Genomic DNA, 25,672 nt, shown 5'->3' with positions numbered 1-25,672 from the left:
ATTTCATGCTCTGTTTCACACCAGCACAGTGCAGGATTTCTAACATTTATAATTGAATAATACTCTCCATTACCCTCTACCCCATGCTGCCATATATCTATTTCGGATGCATCTCTCGAATGCTGGCACCCTCTGTGTTTTTCACCAGGCTGAATAATGCCCACTGTTCGTCCTGGCACAGCATATCAGAGGCATCTTACTCTTTGTATGAATGTGTCAGAGCCTTGGCAGCCTCCACTCTCCAACTGTCCACCTGATCAAACACTCTAGAGGTGGCCTGTGATGAATCCAGACCAGAAATCTGCATCAGAGGCAGGATCTGCTTTATGTCTAATTTCCCTTTAAGTATTAATGGAGTATTAAAAGTAAAAGGATTCATTGATCACATACATATACACTGTCTTCTTTTGCTTACAGTACAATACTTCATTGTAATGAAATGTGTTGTCCAGGTAATGCATCATTACTCCCAGTAGATTTAAGTCGATTCCATGTCCTCTCATTCTCACATCCAGGTTGAATCGAAGTCAGGTGTATCTAGTCGTTTCTTTTCAATAGCATACATGCATATAAGAGCATACAAGATGTCTGCATTGAGTTTAAGTAGTCTCATGCTTAAGATTAGTTCAGTCTCAGCTCAAAGCTCAATGAGTCACAAAAAATTGTGACATAATTCAAATCACACTACTCATGCTAAGCCAGTTCACTATTGTCATGACCGTCTTACTCATTCAGCCACATCATTCTTGCAATTGTTAGTAATGCAGTTATACTTATTACTGTAGCTGTCTTAATAAGCTACATTCTTTAGGTAGGTAGACAAAGAGATTTATAGCTTGATGGAAAATGGATGGATAGATGGAAGAATTGATGGATAGCAGGTTGGATATGTTTATGAATGTGTGATTGTAGTTGGATAGATGGAAGGACAGAAAGATTGATGGATAGAGTAATGCTTCTGAATCTTGGTTGCTCATGAATGGAAGGACAGACACGGGTGGATAGAGATGGATGATTGGATGGATGCACGGATGGAGGGATGCATGGATGAGAATATGTATATGGGTGGATAGAGATGGATGATTGGATGGATGTACGGATGGAGGGATACATGGATGAGAAGATGTATATGGGTGGATAGAGATGGATGATTGGATGGATGCATGGATGGAGGGATACATGGATGAGAAGATGTATATGGGTGGATAGAGATGGATGATTGGATGGATGCATGGATGGAGGGATACATTGAGAAGATGTATATGGGTGGATAGATGGATAAAAGATGGAGAAATGGATGGATAGAAGGATGACATGGATGGGTGGAAACAGAGAGAGAGATGGATGAAAGATTGAGCAATGGATGGATAGAAGGATGACGTGGATGGGTGGAAAGAGATTGAGAGAGAGAGAGAGATGGATGAAAGATTAAGATGGTGCAATGAATGGATAGAAGGATGACATGGATGGGTGGAAAGAGAGAGAGATAGATGGAAAGAGAGAGAGAGAGATGGATGAAAGATTAAGATGGTGCAATGGATGGATAGAAGGATGACATGGATGGGTGGAAAGAGAGAGAGAGAGAGATGGATGAAAGATGGAAAGAGAGAGAGAGAGAGAGTGAGAGAGAGAGAGAGAGAGAGAGATGGATGAAAGATTAAGATGGTGCAATGGATGGATAGAAGGATGACATGGATGGGTGGAAAGAGAGAGAGATAGATGAAAGATGGAAAGAGAGAGAGAGAGAGAGATGGATGAAAGATGGAGAGGGAGAGAGAGAGAGAGAGAGAGAGATGGATGAAAGATTAAGATGGTGCAATGGATGGATAGAAGGATGACATGGATGGGTGGAAAGAGAGAGATGGATGAAAGATGGAAAGAGAGAGAGAGAGAGAGAGAGAGAGAGAGAGAGAGAGATGGATGAAAGATGGAAAGAGAGAGAGAGAGAGAGAGAGAGATGGATGAAAGATTAAGATGGTGCAATGGATGGATAGAAGGATGACATGGATGGGTGGAAAGAGAGATAGATGAAAGATGGAGAGAGAGAGAGAGAGAGAGAGAGAGAGATGGATGAAAGATGGAAAGAGAGAGACGGAGAGAGTGAGAGTGAGAGTGAGAGAGAGAGAGAGAGAGAGAGAAGCGGCTGGGAGAAGAACTAGACAAACCGGGCTGTAGTGAGATGTACGTTCCCCGGACGGTTTTCGGGTCTCTTGCCGGTTTGTCACGGACACGACAGTGGCTGAGACTCACACACTTCATGGGCTTTTGAGCGCGAGCGCAGACGTGTGTAGTGTTGCGTGATTCGGGACTTTTTTTCCTGCCTCATCTCACAACCTCATCTCACAACGACATGAATAACACGAAGAATCAACGAGTAAGTTTCTTGTTGAACTTGCCGCATTAGTATGAAGACGTTTAGTCCGTGGATGTAACTAGATACAGAAACGAAGCTTTGTGCGTTTATATCTGTGCGGTAAATGCTGTGGAATCACGTAAAGATGTTTACCTCAGCAGGTTGGATGCTAAACGCTAATAGCGACAGTGTAACGGACCAGCGGTCAGTAGCGCGAGGGCTGCATGCACGCGCACTTTATCAAAGACATAGTGTTCTATAGAGGCACGCGAAGGTCAGCGTGCTGCACTGATTGTGAAATCTATTCTATCTGCTATCCATGTGCTTTACCGTCATTCTGCTTTACGTGTATTAACCTGTTACCGTCTACTGCAGCTTGTCGCATGATGGATTGAACAGTGTCACGTGGGTCTGAATGATAATGTAAACAGTTTTTTTCTTCAATACATGGAAAAAATGACAGAAGGTCCCATTTATCTTGCACAAAAACATTCAACATTACACTAAAAAGTTGTTAAGTTATAAAAATATATATATACATATTTTTATTATACCTGCCTTTTTTTTTTAAATACCATTAAGCAGAATCATATGAAGATTGTATACGGTTTTGTCATGAATTAAATTGTGTCGTTAGGAATTCTTCTGATAATCAATCTAAGATGTATGAGATGAAGTTTCTGGGCTTTTTTTTCCCAATTTGCTGAAAATAATTTTGGATATGCAAAAAGATCTTATTGTATTTCCGCATGATGCCGTTTCTCAATCGGTGATGCAAATCTTTGAAAGCTTTCATTTGCAATACCAGAAGCTGAGCTTATTGAGCATATCGATGCTTTTCCATAACATTTTCCATCATTTTTAAACATGTATTAAATTATTTCATGTTCAAAATGTGCCAACATTCTGCCTAAAAGGTCTTAAACGTCTTTGAATCAGATTTGGTATGGCAAGTCAACTGCTGTGTATCTCATTCAATGTGGGCTTTTAATGTGTACACACAAGTACCCCAGTGATTCAGTGCTAATCATTACGCTGTAACTGAAACTCAAACCCAAACTTTTAATCATTCTCTTCCAATTAAGCATTCTGATGATTAAATAATTACAGACTGAAACGATTAACCTAAACACAGACTCCTGAAACACTGTTTTTTTTCCCAAACAAATCTATATATAGTTATTTAATCTATGAAGCATGCAGCTTGTAACTGCTGTCTTCATTTCACGCAGTTATTGGCGTCTGATCGAGCGTTTTTTAGTGGAGTTAATAGCTGCAAAGAGGAGTGCATCACGCCGCTATTTTATTTTATTTATTTATTTTTTTAAAGACTGCAAGATGTACATTGTCTATGCTTGTGAATGTACACCATTAATGAAAAGAGATCTAAATGGCTCTGGCTTTTTTAAATACAACGTATACTCCTAAGGAAGAGTACTGGACATTTTGTTCTTGGGTCTTTTCTCAGTCTCACTTGAAAGGTCTGAGAATTGGTTTTATCAAGGACAAATCTTGTCATTGTATGATGTGGCACAGCTGGAACATCTGTGTGACGTCTATGGCCAGTTGAAATCATTCTTCTCCAAGAGCATGATGGAGGGTGACACACTCTGTTTCCTACTGTTTGAAGAGGATGAAAAGGGAGAGGAGAGGAACACACTGACACACACAGTGTTCCCAAATACCTAACCCTTGCTGCTGTGTGTCTCAAATCCTCTATTAGACCCCCGTGTCCTTTCATGTCCATCTTGTCCAGGTACATTCTTGGAGGAGTTGCTTTGCTGATCACACAGATTTGCTTATATATTTTAAGATATAGTTTAGAGTCTCTGTACAGACCAAAAAATGGCAGAATGCATTGAGTGCAGCAGGAGAGAGAGATTAAAAGAGCAGTTATGTGTCGTAGACTCTGAGGGACGAGACCACAGCCTCTGAGATTTGTTTTATGAGGTGGTCACGCCTGAAAAGCACAAGAAAGAGAATCAGCTTCTTTCTTACACTTGGTGGTGGAATGGAATGAGCGAGCGAGTGTGAGAGAGAGAGAGATTGGGATCAAGACTTTTACAGGCCTGCTGGGTGATGTGCTAGATTAGATGACTAAAGTTGGTAACAGATATTTATATAGGGCTTTAGAATCGAAGTCACATTGTGCTGCATTGTGGGATTGTGCCACATGTCTACTAGATCAAGCAGGTAATCCAAAGGGTGTCTTTTTTTCCTCAGGCATTGTGTTGATCCATAATCACACAGTTATTTGCTTAACTTGGTTTATGGAGCGGATTAAAGTGTTGGATTTTAAAGTGCAGTCATTCTTCACAACCTGCATCCTGAATTATTTCAAAACTCCTAAACAACACACTGGTTGTATATTTGTTTGTTAAAACATTCACATTTATGACAACATACAAAGAGAAGAGATTTCACAGGAGAGAAATAAGCCGAATATGAACGTATCTGTTTAAATTAAATAAATGCATGCACTCATAAATGTATAGATATTTCTCAAAGCTTTATAAAGAGATTTATATGTTGTTATTGAAATTCAAGGCATTTGATGTCTGCCTCCCCTCCAAGAGATCGTGTTTCCCTTGTTCTGCTCCTAGCAGGAAAACAGAAATGATATTGTTTTTACTACCGTGTTGACCTGATGACCGGTCTGTATTTAACCTTTAAAATGGATTGTCAGTTTGGAAGTCTGAAGTCTTGAATTAAATACTAAAGTCTGTGGTTTGTTTGGCGTGAGTGTATGTTTACAGATAGCACAACTAGACCGAAGAGGCGTTTGCTAGTTCAGCCACGTTGCTGGAATTTCTGATTAATGGGATTAATGGGAAGGCTGCTGATCGAAGAGGGGGTGTTACAGTTGGTCAGATAATGCTTTGTGGCTTTTCTCCTCAGTGCCCTAAAAAAAAAGACACGCTTGCCAAAATAAGCCTAAATAAATCCCATAATACGTCTGCGGCAAGGAGATTTGACTTGTCTAACAGCAGGAGGAAGACCGGCTTTTATGCGTGTTTCTGTGGCTTTGGATGAAAGCACAGATGCACCCGACGTGGTCCAAGGAGTTTCTGTGTGGATGAGGAACATTGGTATTTATTCAGCATGCAGAGCAATGGCATTTTGCACAAATTTAACAGCATGATGTAAAATATAGTTGACATGAGGAGAACTTGCACGCATGACTGAGTTTGACAACTGAATCTCACCTCAGTTGTGGATCTTACTGGGAAAATTAATTTGGTTCCACATACTCAACATGAAACCTCAAACTCTGTGACAAAAAATGACATGGAAGATGTAATCAGTGTATTTTTGTAGGACAGGATGCCAAAGTTACAATATTTTGGTGAGAACACTGGAAAATCTGTGTCCAACCAGGCCTTAGTTCTTTGTAGATTTCTACACTGTGTTATTTGAAAGGAGATTATGTTAAATATATAACTACATTTGTTTGTGCATCACTGGAAAGGAAAATTACATGTTTTTCCCACATCTTTGTGGGTTTCCTCAAGGTTCCTTGTATCTGTTTTGTCTTTTATCTTTCACCTTTTCCTATTTATACACACAGGCTGTAGGCGTAGTGTCAAGGAAAGGTCTGTATGTGTCCCCTGGAGAACACAGCTGTGTACTGTATGAGAGAGGTCAGCTCTGTGTTCTCACACACACACACACACACACACACAAACACACACTTCACACACACACACACACACACACGGATGTACCAGTCACTTCCAGAATACTGTTCCAATGTTTGGGCCATAATCATCTCCTACAGGGCTGTAATGGATGAAATGTTATGTTGAATAAAAGTTTCAGACTGTTCGGAGTCAATATTAATGTGATCATTAGCTGCAAGAATTTAGCGTGTGTGTGTTTGGTATCTGACGATGGTGTTTCCAGAGCTCTGTCGAGATGCATCTATGAATCAGGTTTTTTCTTCATCCCTAGTGAAATCTGTTAACCCAATTTAATTCTGAAGGACTGACAAGGAGACTGTTTCAGGAAAGATAGATCACTCATACTTTTGCACATCTTGGCATGCATGTAACACACACACACACACACACACCTAAACAAGAAGGTATCAGGATGAGTCCCACTACCCCAGAGGTAATCCAGGGTTCAGAGAAACTATAATGGTAGAGTTTTACAGACCCTGTGGTCAACAACTTGTAACCAAAGTTTCCTACACATGACATAGTGACTAGTAAAGAGCACAGAGCGACACCGTGACCAGAACAACAGTCCTTCGGACTGCACACTCTCAAATACACATGACCTACTAAATGAAGAGGAAGAGCTGGTGAGAGAGTATTGATTTGGAGTGATTTATAGGGAATATGATGAACCTATGATGGCAATAATATATCCTGTTACTGGACTGGTTATAACACCTTCTAACTGTTCTCGATTGTGTTTCAGGTGTTATTTCTTACATTACATGACGTTCATAACTTAAGAGTTGCGTGTATGCTTTCGACCAGCGATTTGTATGCATGAGCATGTGTGGGTGTTACAAAAGTGCCTTGAACTTCATGGTTCATTTCATGGTGTCAGAACATCAGTTCCAGCAGTTAGGGAGGTCTATATAAACCTCTCCAGTGATCCTCTCAGGTTTCTATAAAAATCTATACAAAGGGCCATTCTGGATCGAATGGCCGTGACCACGAGGAGCCTCGAATGTTCATTACTGTTACTTTTGTATCCCTTTTCTGTGCCTGGTATCGAAAGATCAGTCAGAATCTAGGAAGGGGAGAAATTTCTCCCGAGTGTTGTCTGATTATGTGGAGCGTCTTTTTATACAAGTCAAATCTGTGGTTTGCATCCTAGCCAGAACCACTGTCAGAGCTGCCATTATAGAAAATGGTCACTGACGATCAAAAATTCATTAAACAATTAAAATAAATACACATTTGCACTCTGCAGCCACTTTAATAGGAACACTTTCCCAACATTACTCAATTATACAGTCATCCCATCATGTGGCAGCTATGCAGTGCATAAAATCATACAGTTTAGGAGCTTCAGTTAAAATTGACATCAGAAATCGTAATGGAGTTAAGAGGGATTGGTGCAAACAAAGGTCAGAGGAGAATGGCCAGACTGGTTCAAGATCACAGGAAGTGACTCGACTAACTTCTCTTTACAACCATGGTGAGAGGCATGTCAGAAAGCAACCTTGTGGTGGATGAGCGAGAACAGCACAAGTTCACATTGGCTTCTGCTCAGCAGACTGCACTGGCACAAAATCACCAAAGCCGGACAGTTGAGGAATGGAAAAAATGTCGCCTGGCCTTTTTCCAGCCATCCAGTGACTGGTTAAGATGAGCCTGAGTCATATGTCAGTGGAGGAAATACTGCTGTCATGCTTGCATTGTTATCTCCTTGTATAAGCAGGATAATACAGGAAGTTTTTGTGGTTTGCCGTCTGTCTGATTCAACGACTTTAAATGGATGCGCTGTGTGAGGCCTTTAGGTCAGTCATTTTCTTTTTTTGGGTCTTTTGCCTGTGCCAGCCTTCATGTGGTTGACGGTCCATAATGATGTGTGTCTAAGGAACACGTCTACACGGTAGGAACTTGTATAAATCTCCCTATCCCTCATGTCTGTCGCTGTTCATTAGTTTCTTTACCCACGTCTTCCTTTTTTGTAATAATAGCCTGTAGACTAACATACGACAACATGCACCAGACACTTTGTGCAGCATTGGTATGCTCATTTTTCACTTTATTTGCATATGCCTTGCACTGTTTTATTTAAATTCCATTGTTAATATTATGCACCTTGGGACATGTGTATGTCCTGTACATGTGGAAGAGTTGACGATAAAGAAAATTGAACTTGAGAATCAGCAGTAAATATGTCTGCTCTGTTTTTGTGTATTTTTTTTAATGCTACTGCTCTGTGATCTCGTTATACCAATAGGCCTGTTTTTTTTCCTCTTTCTTTTTTTCCCCTCTCTCCGCCCCTTGTTTGTCCTTTCTCTTATTCTCTTTGTCTGCGGTTTGTTCTCAGAGCATCATTGTAGCCGCTGGGAAATAAAGAGTGCAGCTGGACAGGGGTGTGTGTGCGTGCGTGTGTGTGCGCGTGTGATTTACACACTGAAGGCATCATTTTTCTCGGAATGCATTAATTCCTGGACACAAAGTCATCATTGATCACACAAACCAGCTGATATCTCTGCACTGCAATCCATTAGTAACTATAACTGTCAGACACCAGCAACACAGCATGCACGTGAAACACAATACATATGACCTACTGAGAAAATGGTCACATGATTTAATTATTCATTTATTATTAACTAATACAATCAACATTCTGAGTATATTCTTTTACCATCTTATTGTCTCCCAGTAAAGATATGCATGTATTATTAAAACTATCAGCACTAAAATGTAAAAACTTGCAAAGCATCCATTATTTTGTGTTTGTGCATGCATGCGTGCGCGCGTGTGTGTGTGTGCAGATGAGATGTGCTTTATACAGATGAATAAGACTACTTCAGAAATGCGTTTAGTGAATATTGGCCTTTACTATTCCCAGCACTCATCCTTCTTCTCTAATCGTTCATCTAATAAGTAGACGAGCAGTATTTTGTTTCAAGCACAAGAAACACAGGGTCAGAAGTACAGGGCCAAATAATGCTGCATAGGATATTTGTAAAAAAAAAAAAATCAAATCAAGCTGTATATGTGTAATGCAGTGGTTCACTAATGCATATGAAGAGCTCTTCTTCTATTGCACACACAGCTTTGATTATCATAAAGTATCTTTCTTATGTATACATACTGAGGATTTGCCTAAATAAGGCACCACAGCGCTATAGTGAACACAGACGTGTTTAGGGATTGTGTGTGTGTGTGCGCGTGTATGGCGAATAGAGGCAGATTAATAGTGGAAAGTGTGGTTTCTGTCACCGTAGTAATGGGGAACTTTGTTTAGGTCAAGTTCCTGCACTTACATTTACATGTTAAATTTGACAGACGTCTTTATCCAGAGCACGTTTCAGAAGTGCTTTGAAGCCTTTAGTAAATACCATCCTGATACTGATTCACAAGGTCATAGATGAAGAATAGTTTAGGAACTTATTTGGAAGGTAATAGTAACAAACTTAGCTCAAGATATGACATATTTCAACACAATAGAAAGGTAGGATTTAAGGCTTCTGAAGGTATGAATGTTAAAAGATATATCTGTATTTAAACCAAGCTTGAAGTTCAGAAGTGAGTGAAATCTAAATGAAGAGAAACGTTCTACTTGCGATTTACCTGTATTTCAATTCATATGACTTCAAAGTACAGCTTTTGACATTGTGACAAACCTTAATCGCTGTTTTGTTTTGTTTATGTCTTTTGTGAACATTTGTACAAATTTGCTGTAATACCTGCTCCGTAATTGGATCGTGGCACATGGATCTCTTCAGAGAAAGTGTTGCTCAAGTCTGGCTAGCTCATTAGAGTAAATCTTCTCGCACCCGCAAGCAGCATTAAAGCCTGGGATTAACCGCTATCTAAGATCAGCCAGTGATAGCTTGCTGTTCCCTCTGCTAGGATACAAATGGAAAGAGTGGAAATTCTACCGTTCTATTGTGTTTATAGTCTTGGTGGTGATCTGACAGCAAAGTGAAATATAGGGATGTCTGGTAAAAAAAAAAAAAAAAACAATAACAGACACATGTTTTTCACAGTTTTTTCATGTCTGTGTTATTGGTCAGCAAATGAACTAGTTATGTTAGATGTTAGTTATGTTAGTTTAGTTATGTTAAAGCCATGTCATGTAGGTTTCTGGCTGACTAAAACATGGGACTCGGCAGCACACTGGAGCCTTTACATGCCTGGTATGCTAGCTAATAAATTTATGATTTATCTACCCCTGGGTCACAATTGTGCTTCAATCAAGTCTTGCAATGGTTTTGTGCTTCACCGAGAGCTCCCAGGAAGAAAAAATGGAATTGCCTTTCTAGTCTAAAACATTAGGCTTGGCTCTTTCTCTGCCCTTTGGTTGTCCTCATTCAGAAACCACACTTAGCTTAAAACCCACAAATGTAACACTCTAAAAGAACGGTCTATGATCTTTGATGGAGATCGCACTGCATGATGTATTTAGTTTTTTTTCACATTTGCAGTCAATCCCAATGCACTTAGTCTATAAGGATGCATGTGATGTTCATAGACAGTATAATGATGTAAAACAGAAGTAATAGACAATCGAGTGCCCATTTAAGAGCAAATTCCCCCTAAAAAATTGTTCTGCTTCATTACATATATACATGTTTCTACTGCATTGTACTAGTGCGTTGTCCTATCCAAGACTTTCCTTGTGAATATGCAGTGATCAAAGACACAAAAGGGGGAAGGGGGAAGAAAACACAAACTGTGGAATGTGTCACACAGTATGTAGTAACACCTTCATCACTAATCACAGCCTGCAACTCTCGTTTTTCGGCTTACAGTTTTTGCTCTAGGACATTTTTCTCTTTCCTGTAGACTTAGCTTTAGAGTTTAGAAATATTCTTACATCGTCTCACATGCACTTATACGTGTAAGACGTACACTCAGGATGTGTTTGACTAATTATTCCAATTATAAGGTTATATATCTTTTTTCCTGATATTGTTGTTGCATAGGACATGTGGAAAAATAACTCCAAGCTCTTCTAACTGTTGGTTTTTAATCTCTTGATTGAATGTTTCTACACTGATAGCAGTGGTCTCTTCTAGGATGATTCCTGCCCCATCCACCAGACATGAGGCTCACAGAATAGATGATTTACCTCACTGTCATGCTCAACGTATGCTATTTCACAAGATTTCAACCCAGTTCAACTTCCTTGGAAGACTAATTTTGGAAGAATTACAGTTTTCATCACTCCTGTACCGAACTGCATTCTTCTGACTTGTGACCAGCACATTTTTTTTGCAAAGTTGTTTTTCCTTTTATTTCACACTCATCTGTAGATGTAGGTTACATGCAGATGTTTTGCACACATTTGTCGAGTCAGATTTTTTATTCTTCCACATCTCCAGCCAGTACACATCTGTGCTGGATGCCTGCACTCTTTTGTGTGGAGAACAGCTGGCTACAGTCTCAAAGGCGCACAGCACGCATTTGCAGATAACGCACATACGCGTCTCAAATGGCCCATTGTACTCATAATAACGAGAGCAGTGTGCTGCTGTGGCTCTAATGGAATGCCGTTTTAGCCTGCATAATGCTAGGTAACTAATTGTGCAGTTATTTGTTGCTGAAGTTTTTTTCTTACTGTATGGCTGGAGGAATTAATCATCAGCTCTGCTTTTGGCTAGTTTTTGTGTGTTGCTGCATATGGAAAGATTATAACTGCACACTGTTGTGCCAGTAGTCTATTCAAAAACTATGAGCAAACACATCTTGGCTCTATAAAACCAGCCAATGCAAAAAAAACGGCTGTAACAATAGTGTTTTATTTTGTTCCTCAGAGAAACTGGGCATGTATTGGGATTTGCGTGACTCAATGCAGACTTTGTTAAAGTTTGAAGCATGTGGGAAAGGGGGCATGATGTGGGTGAACAACATGGCAAATATATCTCGCAATATATTATCATGTTGCCAAGATTTGGGCTTTTCAACAAGTAAAACGCTATTCCTATTATATTCTTCTTCAGCATGAATGATGTATCAAGTGGTAACAAGACAATTGTAATGTTTTAAATCTCTCAATCAGTAGCCAGGTCAAAAAGAATTGCACCACCTGTTGCACGATGCTTTTCAGTTTATTAACAATTAGAACTTTTTTTTAGACAGAATAATTTGCAAGCAACAGATTACAGGTCAGGATCATGCAGGTATGTGAAAACACCAAAAAAAAGTGACCTCACAGTAACATACTAGCCTGAATCAAATTATATGTTGTACGTGGCAGCGAAAGAACAGAACATCTTAACATCTTAAAGACAGAAAATCTGGCCAACTGACCTTTTTTTTTTATATGGGTACCACCATGCTATGCTATACATAGAAGTAGAGAATAATAATTATATACACATTTGTTTCCCTTGTTTCTATTAATGCACTTAGTTAGCTAGCTCACCATACCTTGGTACATTTCATTAATCAATTCCTGGTGACACTTTGGTGTTTTCGATTGCCCACTGTTATACTTAACAAACCTATTGCTTACCCCTCTTTGATTGGTCCACCATTAGTATACTTGTATTAGTATGAGAACATCTGTTCATCCACCAATCTTCATTGTGAGCAATCTTCATGCTGACCTTTGTGTGTGTGTGTGTCTGTGTGTGTGTGTGTGTGTGTTGTGTGGCTGAGCACATAACTGTGGTCAGCTAATTGGAGGCTGGATTTCCCTGTTCAGTGAAAGCCTGCATTTTGGGTGTGGGCAGGAATTTAGCCTTTCCTCCTGTTTTACTTATGGGTGTCACTGTAGTTTGTGCACTGTAAGAGCATTGTGTAGGTATAATTTGCACTGGCAAAGGTAGCTTTTCGGGCAATAGAGTCAGTAGTGTGAATTAGTGCACAACGCCCAAAAGATTTATTTTTTCCTTCCGAGCTAGAATGCTGACGCTGCTTCATTACCTAGTAAAACTACAGGAGACCGATATCATCTTCACAGCTGCATGAGTGATTGAATGAATTTTCTGTCTCCATTATATGGCATGGTCTGAGTGAGTTTTGGCCATCACTCTCCTCCAAAACTCAATATCAAAGGCTAATAGTGGAACGATGCTTTCACATTGTTCATTCCTGATGAAATCATGAAGCTTGTTTTGCTGTGACAGACGATTCATCATCCTACTCCAAAAGCAAAAACTTATTGCTCATGTCATTGCTGCAGCTGCATCGTAAACTCTTCTGAGGTTTGGAAAAGGTTAATATGCCGGTGTGAGTGAATGCTGCGACCACTGCCTGTGGTCAGTGATTTTTTTCCAATACCTCTTAGGCTTACTCCAGTTTACACAGATGTACGTTTATGCTCTCCAGGTTCCTCCCATTTCCCCCTGTTTTGTGTTTCGTTCACTCTCCCTCTTCCCTTCTCACATCCTTCTTTTCGCCTCTTTTGTCATGGTCACAGCAGAACCATGATGAAAGCCAGTTCAGTCAGGTTTACTGCAGGATGTGACCTCACAGCACTTCACAGATTGATATGAACCATCTGAACTGAAGCTGAATTTCATCGTAGAACACGTTTGTTAACTTTGTGTGATGATTTAAACAATATACGTGTCATTTTCTTTGCGTGCTTTCTAGAAGCTTGTTCAAATTGGACGTTAGGATTTTATTTGTTTATACAAATCATGCAACCAAACGTAGTGGGGGATGTGGAAGCCTAGTGGATAAGGTTTTGGACTATCAGTTGGAAGGGTGCAAGTTTGAATCAAAATTTCAGGTTGCCAGGTCCACTAAGCCACCACTGCTGGGCCCCTTAACCCTCAATGGCTCAGTTGTATAAAATGAGAGTCCAAAGTCACTCTGGATAAGGGCGCCCAGCAAAATGGTGTAATTTGAATGTTATCAATCCTACAGATTTTTAAAAATCTGCTGGTTTTTGGTACAAGAAGATGTTAAAAGCAACTGGAATTGCTACAAAGTTGACTCCTTTGTGATGAGACACAGACAGGGAATGCCGTCATCTCACCTGTGATAAATGGTACATGGCACATCATTGACTAGAACTGCTTACATTTATCAACCAAGAACATTATAGTCATCAGTCTGTCACACAAACTGTCTTGTTTATCTCTTTCTGGTCTCTCTGCATGAGGCCATCTTCACTGAGAGATATTGAACAGGTAATGGTTACTTTACTCCTCTAACACTTAGCAAACATCCTGCTCTGATTCAGACGTTCTGACTTTTTCATTTGAAAAGAGCTGTCGGTTAAGTAATTGATCGTTATTCGAGGGGAAGACTTCAAATCTAAAGGATATTCTCCATAGACCAGAGTCACTTCCCATGACTCAATGTGTTTCCTGTCTTAAAAGGCATTTCCGCTACCGTCTCGCAGCCGGGTTGCCACGCTCTTCTTGCAAATTCTTCAACAATTACAGTGTAATTATACAGGCAGTGGATGGGCTGGTGAAGTAATGTGCCCAGTTTGAGTGTCTGAAGGTTAAACAATAAAGGATGTGGGACTGGGAAATTATTGCCCATTAGCAAGCATTAGAAGTAAATTAAGAAGAATTTTCTGCTTTTCTTTCTGTGTATTAATGCTTCTAGTCCTATATTGCTTCATCTGGTTCTGATCTGATTGTTTAAAAGTTGTGTGTTTTCTGTTTTAGTAAACAGTGATGATATTGTCTTGCTCAATAATTCCCATCAGTATTCACTATGCATTATGTAGGAACAGAAGACTGATTGTGTCCTCCGTCTTGCCATCCTCGTGATCCTGCTATCACTCCTTCCCTCTTTTCACATCCTGTGCTACTGTCCATGTTCTCATTCACTCTCACTCTTTCAGCCTGGCATGTTGCCCTCGCTGACACCTGGCTTGAACCATGGGGTGTCTGGCACCAGGCTCTGTGTGTGTGTGTGTGTGGTGTCTATATACATCATATCACAAATATGTTCACGCTGACAAATGTTTACCTTTAGACAAACACTTCTCCATAGCTTGGCGTGAAGTGGTTGATTTTCAGAGCGCTTCTTCAGAACGCTTTTAACTTGTTTACACAGCACTCATGTAATTTTCACACTACATAGAAATGTGTGTGTACACCCACTGGCTGTGAGTACGCTTGTTAGAGCAGCTGCAGAGAGAGGCTGTGCATTATTTCCATCTAAATACATGTCATTTGCATTTATATTACCAGATTTGTTTAGAGTAAAGCGTTCATCTTTTAAGCTAATCCCCAGTTCTTACCCCAGGGTAAGTGCTCATCCCTAAAGATTTTGGTCTTACACTAATTTGGAGACGTCCCAGAGCTTGTCACTGAAAACGCACAAAGTGGTGGCATAGGAAAGTCATGAGTACTGAAGAGATGCTGAGCCTGGAGTTGGTTTTGGGAAAGCCCCTAGAACAGCAGTCTGTTTTTTTTTGTTTTTTTTTTTACTGCTATAAATAGTGAGAGGCTTTCTGCTGATCTGCCTGCAACACAACACACTCAGAGGTGTAAGACTGTAACACAATGCCACTATCTGTCTGTGCTCCAGATATCCATGTCTGGATCTGAATATGGCATGGACTTATCCTTTCTTTTTTTTTTTTTATTATTAATTACGAATTCTTTTACTATGCCTTCTGAAATCACTGGGGAAAAAAAAACGGAGGCAGAAATGCCATGAGTCTGGAAATTAAGACTCACGGCATATATATATATCGTCGCTGCCAGGCGGAATGTATCTCCAAAACCGTTATTTTTCAGGCAATAAAATCTTATCTGCAATGCACAAGGTTTAGTCCGCGTTGCAGTGAATTGTCTTGCGCTAAATTCCTGTCCTCAGACGAGCACCAGAACTAGCGGGGGTAGTTCTGTTTTTTTTTTTTTCTTTAAGCCCAGTGTTTTGAAGACATTTACCTCAGAAGACGTGTTGATTCGTTGCGACTCTTCTTGAGGAGAAATATGCCGCGAAGCTCTCCCGCGGAGTGAGGAAGAGGTGGACAGTTGAAGTGTCCAATGGAGTTATGAGATTTGCACTCAAGCTATTTTAGATTGGTTAATAACTTGTAGAAATAACAGACCCACGTGGGGACTGACCAATAGCATCGATATGTGAAAAAATATGAAATTGACAAAATTTGGACATACGAGGTTTCCGCCCAGCAGCGACTATATATATATATATATATATATATATATAATATGTATGTATGTATATATGTATGTATAGCTACACACAATGGAGCTTGGGGGAAGGAAGTGACTTTCAGACTCAGCTTTGTTTGTATGTGATTTCTACTGTTTCTCTTTTCTGCCACAAATCAGTTTTTATATATTACAGTATATATAAATTTTTTTCTATATATTTTACCTTTCCTACTTAAAGTAAATTCTATTTGTGTTGTAAATGCTATACTTATTTGTTCCCAGGCAGTCAAAACCAGCATTTCTCTTCATGTCTTTCTGGGTATTTGTAGAATTTAGATGAAAATAACTTTTCAGACTCTTACTGTTTGTTCTTCCTGGCAGTTTTTTCTCTCCGACTCAAAGATTCTAAGAGTACTCAAAGTACTTCAAAGTGTTTCAGAAATCGCTTAAGTCAAGTAGTGACCTTATAATTGCTGTAACTATAAATTACAAACCTGATTTACATCCTTTGCTCCTTTATCAAGGGCAAATTATAATTGTGTGTTTGAATAAATTCACATTAAGACATGTTTATTGTGTCTTCTGTCTTCAGAAGTGGATTTAAAAAAGGATTTAGAAAACTGGTGTTTGTGTGTGTGTGTGTGTGTTTGTGTGTGTTTGTGTGTGTGTGTGTGCGCGCGTGTGTATTTTCTAATTGGAACCCAGGTTATTCTTAATGAGCTTTTCAAGCCCAACAGTGGGTTTATGAGATGTCACTATAGCAACACAAACAGGAAAGATTATTAAGGGGACAAAGTAGTCTGAAGTGTATAATATGACGGATAACAGAAACACACTGACAGTCCAGCATTACAAACATTTTATCACAAGCTGGAAATGATCCCTAAAAGGTCAAAGTTTAAACATCTGTGCTGTCTCTTTTCTCAGCTGCTCTCCCTTATTACCAGTTTCTGTCCTTCCTTCTCTCTCTTTCCAACAAAGCTTTCTCAGCAATATCAATACTAGTTTTATTGCCAAGACTTATTCAGCAGAAACATAAGAATAGCCTGCTATCGTGATAAAATTGTCACAACACACTTTTCTGAGATATTGCTTTAAAAGAGTTACTGCGTTCTCTTTTCTTTCTCATCCTTTCACATTCTCTCTCTTACCTTAGACCGCCGTTTTCACAGTCTTTTGTATATGATCATGAATGATTCATCATGTCCGTTTTTACTTCAAAGCAGGTCATGCTCTTCCGTTGTGTTAATTTCTGCACCCTGTTCCATGCATGACTGAACCGAGACACTGCCGGAATTGCGCTTGTGCAGATAGACGTGTTCGTGAGTTAGGGAACGTTTCCTTGGAGAGGGGGATGAATGTGTCTGCAGCTTGAGGCTTGTAAAAGCTGTAAATATTTGTTTATTTATTGCCAGTTGTATATCTTAAATATATTTTGTTTATGGTGCAGATGAGATTTCTCTATATTTAGAGAATGCTTTTATTTTTTTAGCTGCTTTTATTTTTTTTAGTATCTTATGGCAAGGTATCGTTTAAAATGAGCAAACATTCTTCTGTTAAACTTTTAATTAAGTGCAATGTTAAACATTTCTATCTAACTTTTTTTTCAGGATAGTGACATCCAGAAGAAGATTGACCATGAGATCCGGATGCGAGAGGGAGCGTGTAAACTCCTGGCTGCTTGTTCACAGAGGGATCAGGCACTGGAGGCCTCTAAGAGTCTGCTCACCTGCAACTCTCGCATCATGGCGTACATGTCAGAGCTGCAGCGCATGAAAGAAGCGCAGGTCATGCAGCGGGTGGCACGGAGGTATGAAGTCGGTCCTGTTTAGCGCATTGTTTTCCTGGATTTGTATTCCTCATTTTCATTTCTTTTAGATTTTATATTTTCTAAGATTTGAGTGTCTGATTAAAGCTAAGGAGCTTGACGGAGTCATGAGGCATAGTTCAAAAGGTCAGATAGTTCACATGGCTTTAGAGCCGGATCAGTAATTAGTGTGAGGTCAGTGGATATGTGACCCAGGGTTGTTCACAACTGAAGAAAAACAGGCACAAGATTTACTCGTTCATAGAAAACGCAGCTCATTAAATGGCAGGAGATAACATCAAAATAAAGCAGAGATGGCTGGGGTACTGTAAAATTCATGACCTAGGGTAGTGGAAAAAATTATACAGAGGTCAGGAGTCGATGGCTAAATCTTTGGCATATTCTTAATCTCATTCAGCATGACAAGCACTGAGTCTTAATTTATTTCCCCACAGTGTCTATGTTTACACGAACAGAATATCATTAGTGTGCACCAACTGATTTGGTTTCTGAAAGCACTGTTTATGCTTCAATGACAAATCTTCATTCACATGCACATTAGAGAATTTATATTTAAGAGCAAGAGCAAGAAATGTAAGTCGTCTCAGTGTGTAGCAGGCAACTAACATTAGTTCAGTAGTGTTCAGTATGTCTTATGTATCGGCTACGCAGGTATTACTCCATCTCTATAAGTAACTTCACCCAAAGGTTACATGGCAATTGTTTTGTTTTCAACAGATTTTTAAATTCATTTGTATTTAATTAGATCACATTTTGATTCAGATTGATCAGTCAGTTACATTCAAATCAGACTTGCATGCACATAATAAGTCTCTTATTAAGAACTAAAACAGGAGAATTTTGAGATTTTTCAAAATTATTGGAAAAAAAAATTATTTATTGAAGGGTCATAATATTTTGAATGTGTTTAAGTATGACACTTTGTGTTAGTCCGTGTTTGATGATGCATATCGGTTTCAGGTCATCAGATGCAGGACCGATGGATGATCGATCTCCATGTAAAGGCAAAATTGCCATCTCGGGTAAGGTTACAGGCTTGACCTTATGTACAAATAACACAGACAAATAATATTACTCATATAATATTAGCTCATTTGATTTCTTTTATATATTGTGACTCTGCATGTCTGTGTGTGTGTCTGTATGTGTGTGTCTGTATACTCATATATAATATTAGCTCATATGATTTATTTTATATATTGTGACTCTGCAAGTCTGTCTGTGTGTCTGTCTGTGTGTTTGTGTCTGTATACTCATATTAGCTCATATGATTTATTTTATATATTGTGACTCTGCAAGTCTGTCTGTGTGTGTTTGTGTCTGTATACTCATATTAGCTCATATGATTTATTTTATATATTGTGACTCTGCATGTCTATATTTGTCTGTCTCTGTGTTTTTGTCTGTGTGTGTGTCTGTCTGTGTTTGTCTGTGTCTGTCTGTCTGTCTCTTTGTGTGTGTGTGTGTGTGTGTGTGTGTGTGTGTGTGTGTGTGTGTGAAAAGGCACATTCCTTACCACTCTACAGGCTCCATTGTGCTTATACACTACCCTGCTGGTTTATATATTAGCTTTGTGTGCCACCTCCCACTCTTTTAAGTCTCTCACACACTTCCCCCAACACACTCTCTCACACACACACACACACACACACACACACAATAATATTCACTCTCTTCCCCTTAAGCTGACTGAAGTTAGTTCAAGCTTTGTCTGATATAAACTTACATTTGTGCGGAACACTTTAATGAAATATTGCCCCAGGCCTAGCTCCACGCCAAAGGGGGTCAGTGTAAAGTTAGGGTTAGGTTTGCAAAATGGGAGCATTAGTGTTATTACCCTATAGGTAAGCTGGATAAGACATGCACCTATATGATACCTTTTTACACTAACACGATAAAATACAACATGAGGAGCTTCTGCATTACCTTGTAACACATTGCATGGGCAGTAGGTGGGCTGTAATGATGGAATGATGCAGTACCTGAAACATTCATGTTTTACACCCACACCAGTTGCTGGGTAGTAACTGCCTGCTGCCTTGAGATAAGAGTGTGTGGTGTATCTGCATGTGTGTGTCTGATATAAGTGAGACAATTTTTAGTCCTGCTCGACCCTAGCTGCACAAGCATTTGTGTGTGTGTGTGTGTGTGCTCACTCATGTCTCTAACTTGTCTGTGCATTATGTATCTCAGATCTTCGGATCCCTTTGATGTGGAAAGACACAGAGTACTTTAAAAACAAAGGAGGTAAGAATCAATAGTGTAAAACGTGTTGAACAGATGCTCATTGATACTAATACATCAATATAAATCAGTGCATGTATGTCTGAGGTAACCCGGTGCCAGTCCTGTAGCAAAAAATACATACAGAATACAGCTGCCCTTGATAATGGTACCACACATACAATATGTTCTAACAATATATACCTATAGCACTGCTCTTATACTGGCAGTTAACAGTCAACATAAATATATTGATGCATGTCAGAATGTTTTTCTTGTTTTATAAGATGTTTTTTCCGTAGCCTCTTTCATATTCACATGCAGTGAACTGTTATTGTTATTATTCTTCTTACTCATTGTAATTTATGACGACAGACAGAGCTCAGTATACATGTCTAGGCTGTACTCTGCGCTCCAGAAAGCATTGTTCAAGAGCAAACATATAAATGTATAGGATCAGTTGTTTCCTACACGTCTTTGTCTATTACATTTATGTTTGCGTTCTCTTCTCTCTCTCCCTCTCCCTCTCTCTTCTCTCTCTCTTCTCTCTCTCTCTTCTCTCTCTCTTCTCTCTCTCTTCTCTCTCTCTCTCTCTCTCTCCTCTCTCTCTCTCTCTCTCTCTCTCTCTCTCTCTCTCTCTCTCTCTCTCTCTCTCTCTCTCTCTCTCTCTCAGAGCTACACCGCTCTGCTGTGTTCTGTCTCCTGCAGTTAGGAGGGGAGATCTTTGACACAGACATGGTGATGGTGGACAGAACTCTTACGGACATTTGCTTTGACAACACCATCGTTTTGTAAGTGTGTGTATAAGAATGTAAAGGTTTTTATTTTTACATTTCAATGTATTATTAATTTTTGTATTTGCTGCTTGTTCATCTGCACATTGAAGATTCACTTCACACTGCATATTAAATCATGTCTGATATGATCATGTTATGTTTACAGTCACACTTTTAACAGTAGCTGATTCTCATTTTGTTGCATGTATAGCCAATATGTTACACAGTGTTTGTTGAGTTTGTTACTGAGTGATGATGTGGTGAATATGTGAAACTTGTTTGCCTAAGAAATGTTAAATCTAGCTAAAGGGGAACAGAACACTAGCTAAATTGACTCTTCAACATTAACAACATTCTTCAACATCATTCTGTCTGAATTTTTTTTAATTATAGGATCATAAATATTATTAAAACCTTTTTTGAAACAAATCCTCATTTCACACAGAATATGTCTTTGAGATGTGGATGTGTATCATGATGTGTGCAGTAATGAAGCAAGCCCAGGTTTTGAGCTGAGGTTAGAGCTGTACAGCTGCTGTACAGAGGATGATTACTCAGCAGGCAGTACACCACGCAAGCTGGCCAGCAAGCTGAGCTCCTCTCTGGGCCGCTCATCTGGGAAAAAGATGCGTTCAGCACTAGAGCCCGGAGCCTGTAGTCCCATCAGCAACGGGGGCAACGCACAACTTCTGCTTCCTGTACCACCTGTGCCGTGAGTACACACATGCACATAAACACTCTAAATATATTATATATCTTATAGTGCACTAGTACATATCACTTTCCACTTTCTTATTGTTTCTCCTCTGTCATATGTGTGTCTACAGAGGACCCAAGTACCACCTCCTGGCTCACACCACTCTCACTCTCTCCCATGTTCAGGACAGCTTTCGCACACACGACCTCACCATAACTGGCAACGGTGAGCCACTTCCCATCACCCCTCTCAGCTCACTATAATCTTAATCACTCATTTTCTTTTAGTGGCTCAAAGACATCATAATTCATTTATCAATTTAGAATTCAAATCACAGCGGACTATAGGAAGTAATGATTCCTTTGTAAGAAATTACTCAATAAAAAGGGAAGTACCAAGCAACAATATAACTGCAATAACAATATACAAATACTTAGTATTTTACCGACTACCTTCTGAATTGGCAGTATAAAGAAAAGCTTTCAGTGTATCCTATGCAAAACAACTTTTATTTCCATTATGTCATTAGGTCTTGTTTTTCTTGTCAGTCATTAAGAACAAATTGTTTATACTGGATGTATGTTATCCACATAACAGCATGCAGATTAAGTCGCTTTTTTGTATGGATTTGCAGTAATAGGTTTCTCTCAAGTGTATTATGTCAGGATTGCACTCATAAACCTAATTCGAAATTGCTAGTAATGGCTAGTTAATGGGAACGTGTCTGTGACATGTTAACAGCCAAACATGGCTTACACTCTACAGGTGCACACATGACATTTAGTTTAGCTTCATTTTTAGTAAAATGTTTTAAGAGTAATTTGTAATCCTATTTTTTCTTTCTGCCTCACTCTGGGTCTGTAGAAGAGTGTTCATACTGGTTGCCGCTGTATGGCAGCGTCTGTTGTCGTCTGGCTGCTCAGCCAAACTGTATGACACAGCAGATGATGAGTGGCTGCCTCAGGGTCAAGGTGATGCATATACACCAACTCACACATACTGTACACACACACACGATCTGTTTCACACTCTTCAGATTTCTCACGCTGTTATTCTGTCTAGCTCGGTGGAGATCCTCAAGGATGGACGAACGTTTACGGCGTCCTAAAAGGGACAAATCTTTTCTGTTACCACCGACAAGAAGACATGGAGGCCAACGTGGAGCCCTTATTAACCATCAGCATTAACAAAGTGAGAAGTTCTTTCGTGTAAATCCATTATGCTTTTTTTTTTTTTAAACACGTTCAGTCAAAAGACTCTTCCCCTCAGTGGATTTGAAGGGGAGTTTACCGTTATAATTTTTTCCATCTAGTATATTTTCAAATATTGTTTCTACCATGGTTGAGCAGTTTGCCTTAAACCGTACTTATTACAAAATTGTTGCACTTACAACAGAGGGCTTACAGAGACTGATTATTATGACTCATTATGTTTTTTGCTATCGGCATTGAAAGCAGCGTGCGGTCTCTGTGATCAAAAGTCTTCATACGCATGACGCAACAGCTAACAGCCACATGGTACAAAAACGACTGTGATTACAGCATTTAGGCCACACAGCTCCATCTGGCATAAATTACACATCACATGAATAAGATATTATGCGGTATAACAGAGTGACTTGGTCTCTCAAAGCCATACAACATAAGAAATAAAGCCAGAGAGGTGGCTTGGAAATCTCAACAAGTTGCACATCTTGCACAGAGTGCATTAATCTGTCTCAGACAAGAAACTGTCTGCATAGCTAATGAAGCTCTGCTCCCCTCTACTGGTGGAGATGGTGGAACATGAATACAAAGTAATAGTTAGCTTAGTTAGCTTTGCATGAATTCATATCAGTGTGTCATTGTGGTTAAGCTTCCCGATGTCTGTCTACCCTTTTATGTACTCAGAGCATTGAGGGCTAACGTCATACCTCCTACCTTTGTCTCAAAATGGAGCATCTCTAAAACAGATTTCTATTTACTTTTTGTATAGGGTTAATCTTAAAATAGGGTTAAATTTTTTTTTATGGGCAAAGTGTTGAATTACAGCTATAGAATTAAACTTGTGTGTGTGTGTGTGTGTAAACTAAATGTGTGTGTGTGTGCCACAGGAGACGAGAATTCGAGCAGCTGAAAGAGACCCCCATAGCAAAGCTCAGAGTATCTGCATCAGTAACCAGTATGGAGGAGAAGAGGTCACACACACACTGGTGACGGACTGTCGAGAGGACACACAGCGCTGGATGGAGGCCTTCTGGCAGCAGTTCTTTGACATGAGTGAGTAGCTCACACAACATTGCACATTAAAAAATGTGTACAGTGAAGATTAGAAAGCTAAAGATTTTCCACAAGGGGGAGCTGTTGGCTTTTTTGTACAGTATATAGTCCAGCTGTGTAATTGGGCAGTAGTAATATCACAAATTTGCCTAAAAGCTCACTGGAGAGAGGATAAAACTGGAAAAAAACAATACTTTAACCTGCAGTGGTAACCACAGATGAGCAGTATTCCCATGGGGATGCAAATAATCTGAATGCATTAAAAACTATTCAGCAAATTCTTTTCATTCACATTGCCATGATTAAATGCCGTTTAGAATTTATTTATAAAACTATGATCAGGCTGGATTGTTATTATGATTGCTATAATATTTCAGTGCCCACCACAAACCGTTCTAAATTGATACGTAAGCAATTTCCATTGTTGGACTCAACAGCTGTGTCTCCCTGCAGGCCAGTGGAAGCAGTGCTGTGACGAGCTGATGAAGATTGACCTGCCCTCACCACGCAGACCTGCTCTGGTTACAGCCAAACAGGGATCTCTCTACCATGAAATGGGTACGTCAGGGAAAAAGAGCTAACGTTATTTGTACAAAATCTATGTTCTATTTCTCTGTACCGATACAAGAACAGACAATTTAAAATAGGGATCTCGTGGCAGAATTGAATCAATCTACAGAAGAGACAAAAAACATTTATGATTGTTACAGCCTGTTATGTTGTGTTCTCAATTCACATTTAATCAAAGATGTCCACTATTGAACCCTGGTGCAATACAGATATTTCCGCTTACTTTATCATTAACATTCATTCATTCAATGCGTATTCAGTCTCACAAATGCATAGTAACTGCCTTTGACATCAGTTATGACAGAAATTAGTTAGTATTTCTTAAAGCCTCTTTTCTCAGCAGTGTAGATGAAGTTGATGGAGAAATAATGCACCTGTTTTCACACCTTTTTAGAACCTTAAACTTCCTACGCTTAGTCGTACATAAATTGATTTCTTTTCTATTTCTGGCACTGACTTTGTGTCTCTGTTTCTCTGTCTTTCCCTTTCTCTTCCACTTTTGAACTCGCTTTGGTTCTGCCCATTTTCTGTTTTTATCTTGCGTTGGTTCCTCAAACTTCCATTTTCTTTTTCCTTTTTTTCTTATACACTGAAATACTCAATACATTATTCAAATTTCTTTTACACCTAATATTCTAAAACCTCCACATCTATTTTGTTTAATCATATTTATACACATGCACATTCCCCTTGTTTTGCCCCTCGTGCTGGTTTTTCCCTGCCCTTAGCTCCCCCCCTTTCTGCCCCTCCTTCCTGTGAGGGCCTGCTGCTGCAGGATAACGCTGTCTCTGCTGAGATCCGTGCACTGCTGTCCTCCTATTACAGCGACAGGTGAAGTAACCAGGATGGTTGTTTCAGAGCTTTAACCAGCTTCCCTGCTTCTGCTGATCCATTCTATATGGTGTCTTGGCTTGGCTTGGTTATGTAAAGACCAGATGTTTGTATACTCTTATATTTGTGGAAGGATCCTGATAACTGTATTACGGGCATTAAATATACGCACAAGTGAACTACTGAATGGTAGCTTATTATATTGGAATTGGTTCTGAAGGTGTAGTGGCTTGAAATATATTAGAGACGTACTAGAAGCCAGGCTTTACAAGTTATTTGATGAATTACAATTTCTTTTAGATATCTTTTTTTATATGCAGATGAGCAAGCATCCTATACCAAGCCCAAGAAAGCTTCTGTCTGCCTTTGTTCTGTTGTGGTAACTGTGC

General features: G+C 39.4%; 1 protein-coding gene across 3 annotated transcripts in view; it reads left to right on the top strand.

Annotated features, from left to right (window-relative positions):
• The window catches only part of rtkna (rhotekin a), a 53,599-nt gene that overhangs the window by 25,199 nt on the left and 2,728 nt on the right, over nucleotides 1–25,672 (top strand). For 2 of the 3 annotated variants that reach the window (XM_060884316.1, XM_060884317.1), the window contains exons 2-11: nucleotides 17,711–17,910; nucleotides 18,889–18,950; nucleotides 20,122–20,175; nucleotides 20,825–20,942; nucleotides 21,415–21,639; nucleotides 21,755–21,849; nucleotides 22,489–22,595; nucleotides 22,687–22,815; nucleotides 23,717–23,882; nucleotides 24,336–24,440. In XM_060884316.1, coding sequence (XP_060740299.1) covers nucleotides 17,711–17,910; nucleotides 18,889–18,950; nucleotides 20,122–20,175; nucleotides 20,825–20,942; nucleotides 21,415–21,639; nucleotides 21,755–21,849; nucleotides 22,489–22,595; nucleotides 22,687–22,815; nucleotides 23,717–23,882; nucleotides 24,336–24,440 — 1,261 coding nt within the window. Of the gene's footprint in view, nucleotides 1–17,710; nucleotides 17,911–18,888; nucleotides 18,951–20,121; nucleotides 20,176–20,824; nucleotides 20,943–21,414; nucleotides 21,640–21,754; nucleotides 21,850–22,488; nucleotides 22,596–22,686; nucleotides 22,816–23,716; nucleotides 23,883–24,335; nucleotides 24,441–25,180; nucleotides 25,650–25,672 lie in introns of those variants that run through there. The other variant, XM_060884318.1, reaches the window with a different exon arrangement.

This window comes from Tachysurus vachellii, chromosome 12, assembly GCF_030014155.1.
Source record: "Tachysurus vachellii isolate PV-2020 chromosome 12, HZAU_Pvac_v1, whole genome shotgun sequence".
NCBI classification, from domain to species: domain Eukaryota; kingdom Metazoa; phylum Chordata; class Actinopteri; order Siluriformes; family Bagridae; genus Tachysurus; species Tachysurus vachellii.
Note: the sequence above shows the minus strand (reverse complement) of the source record. Positions and strands in the feature narration are given on the sequence as shown.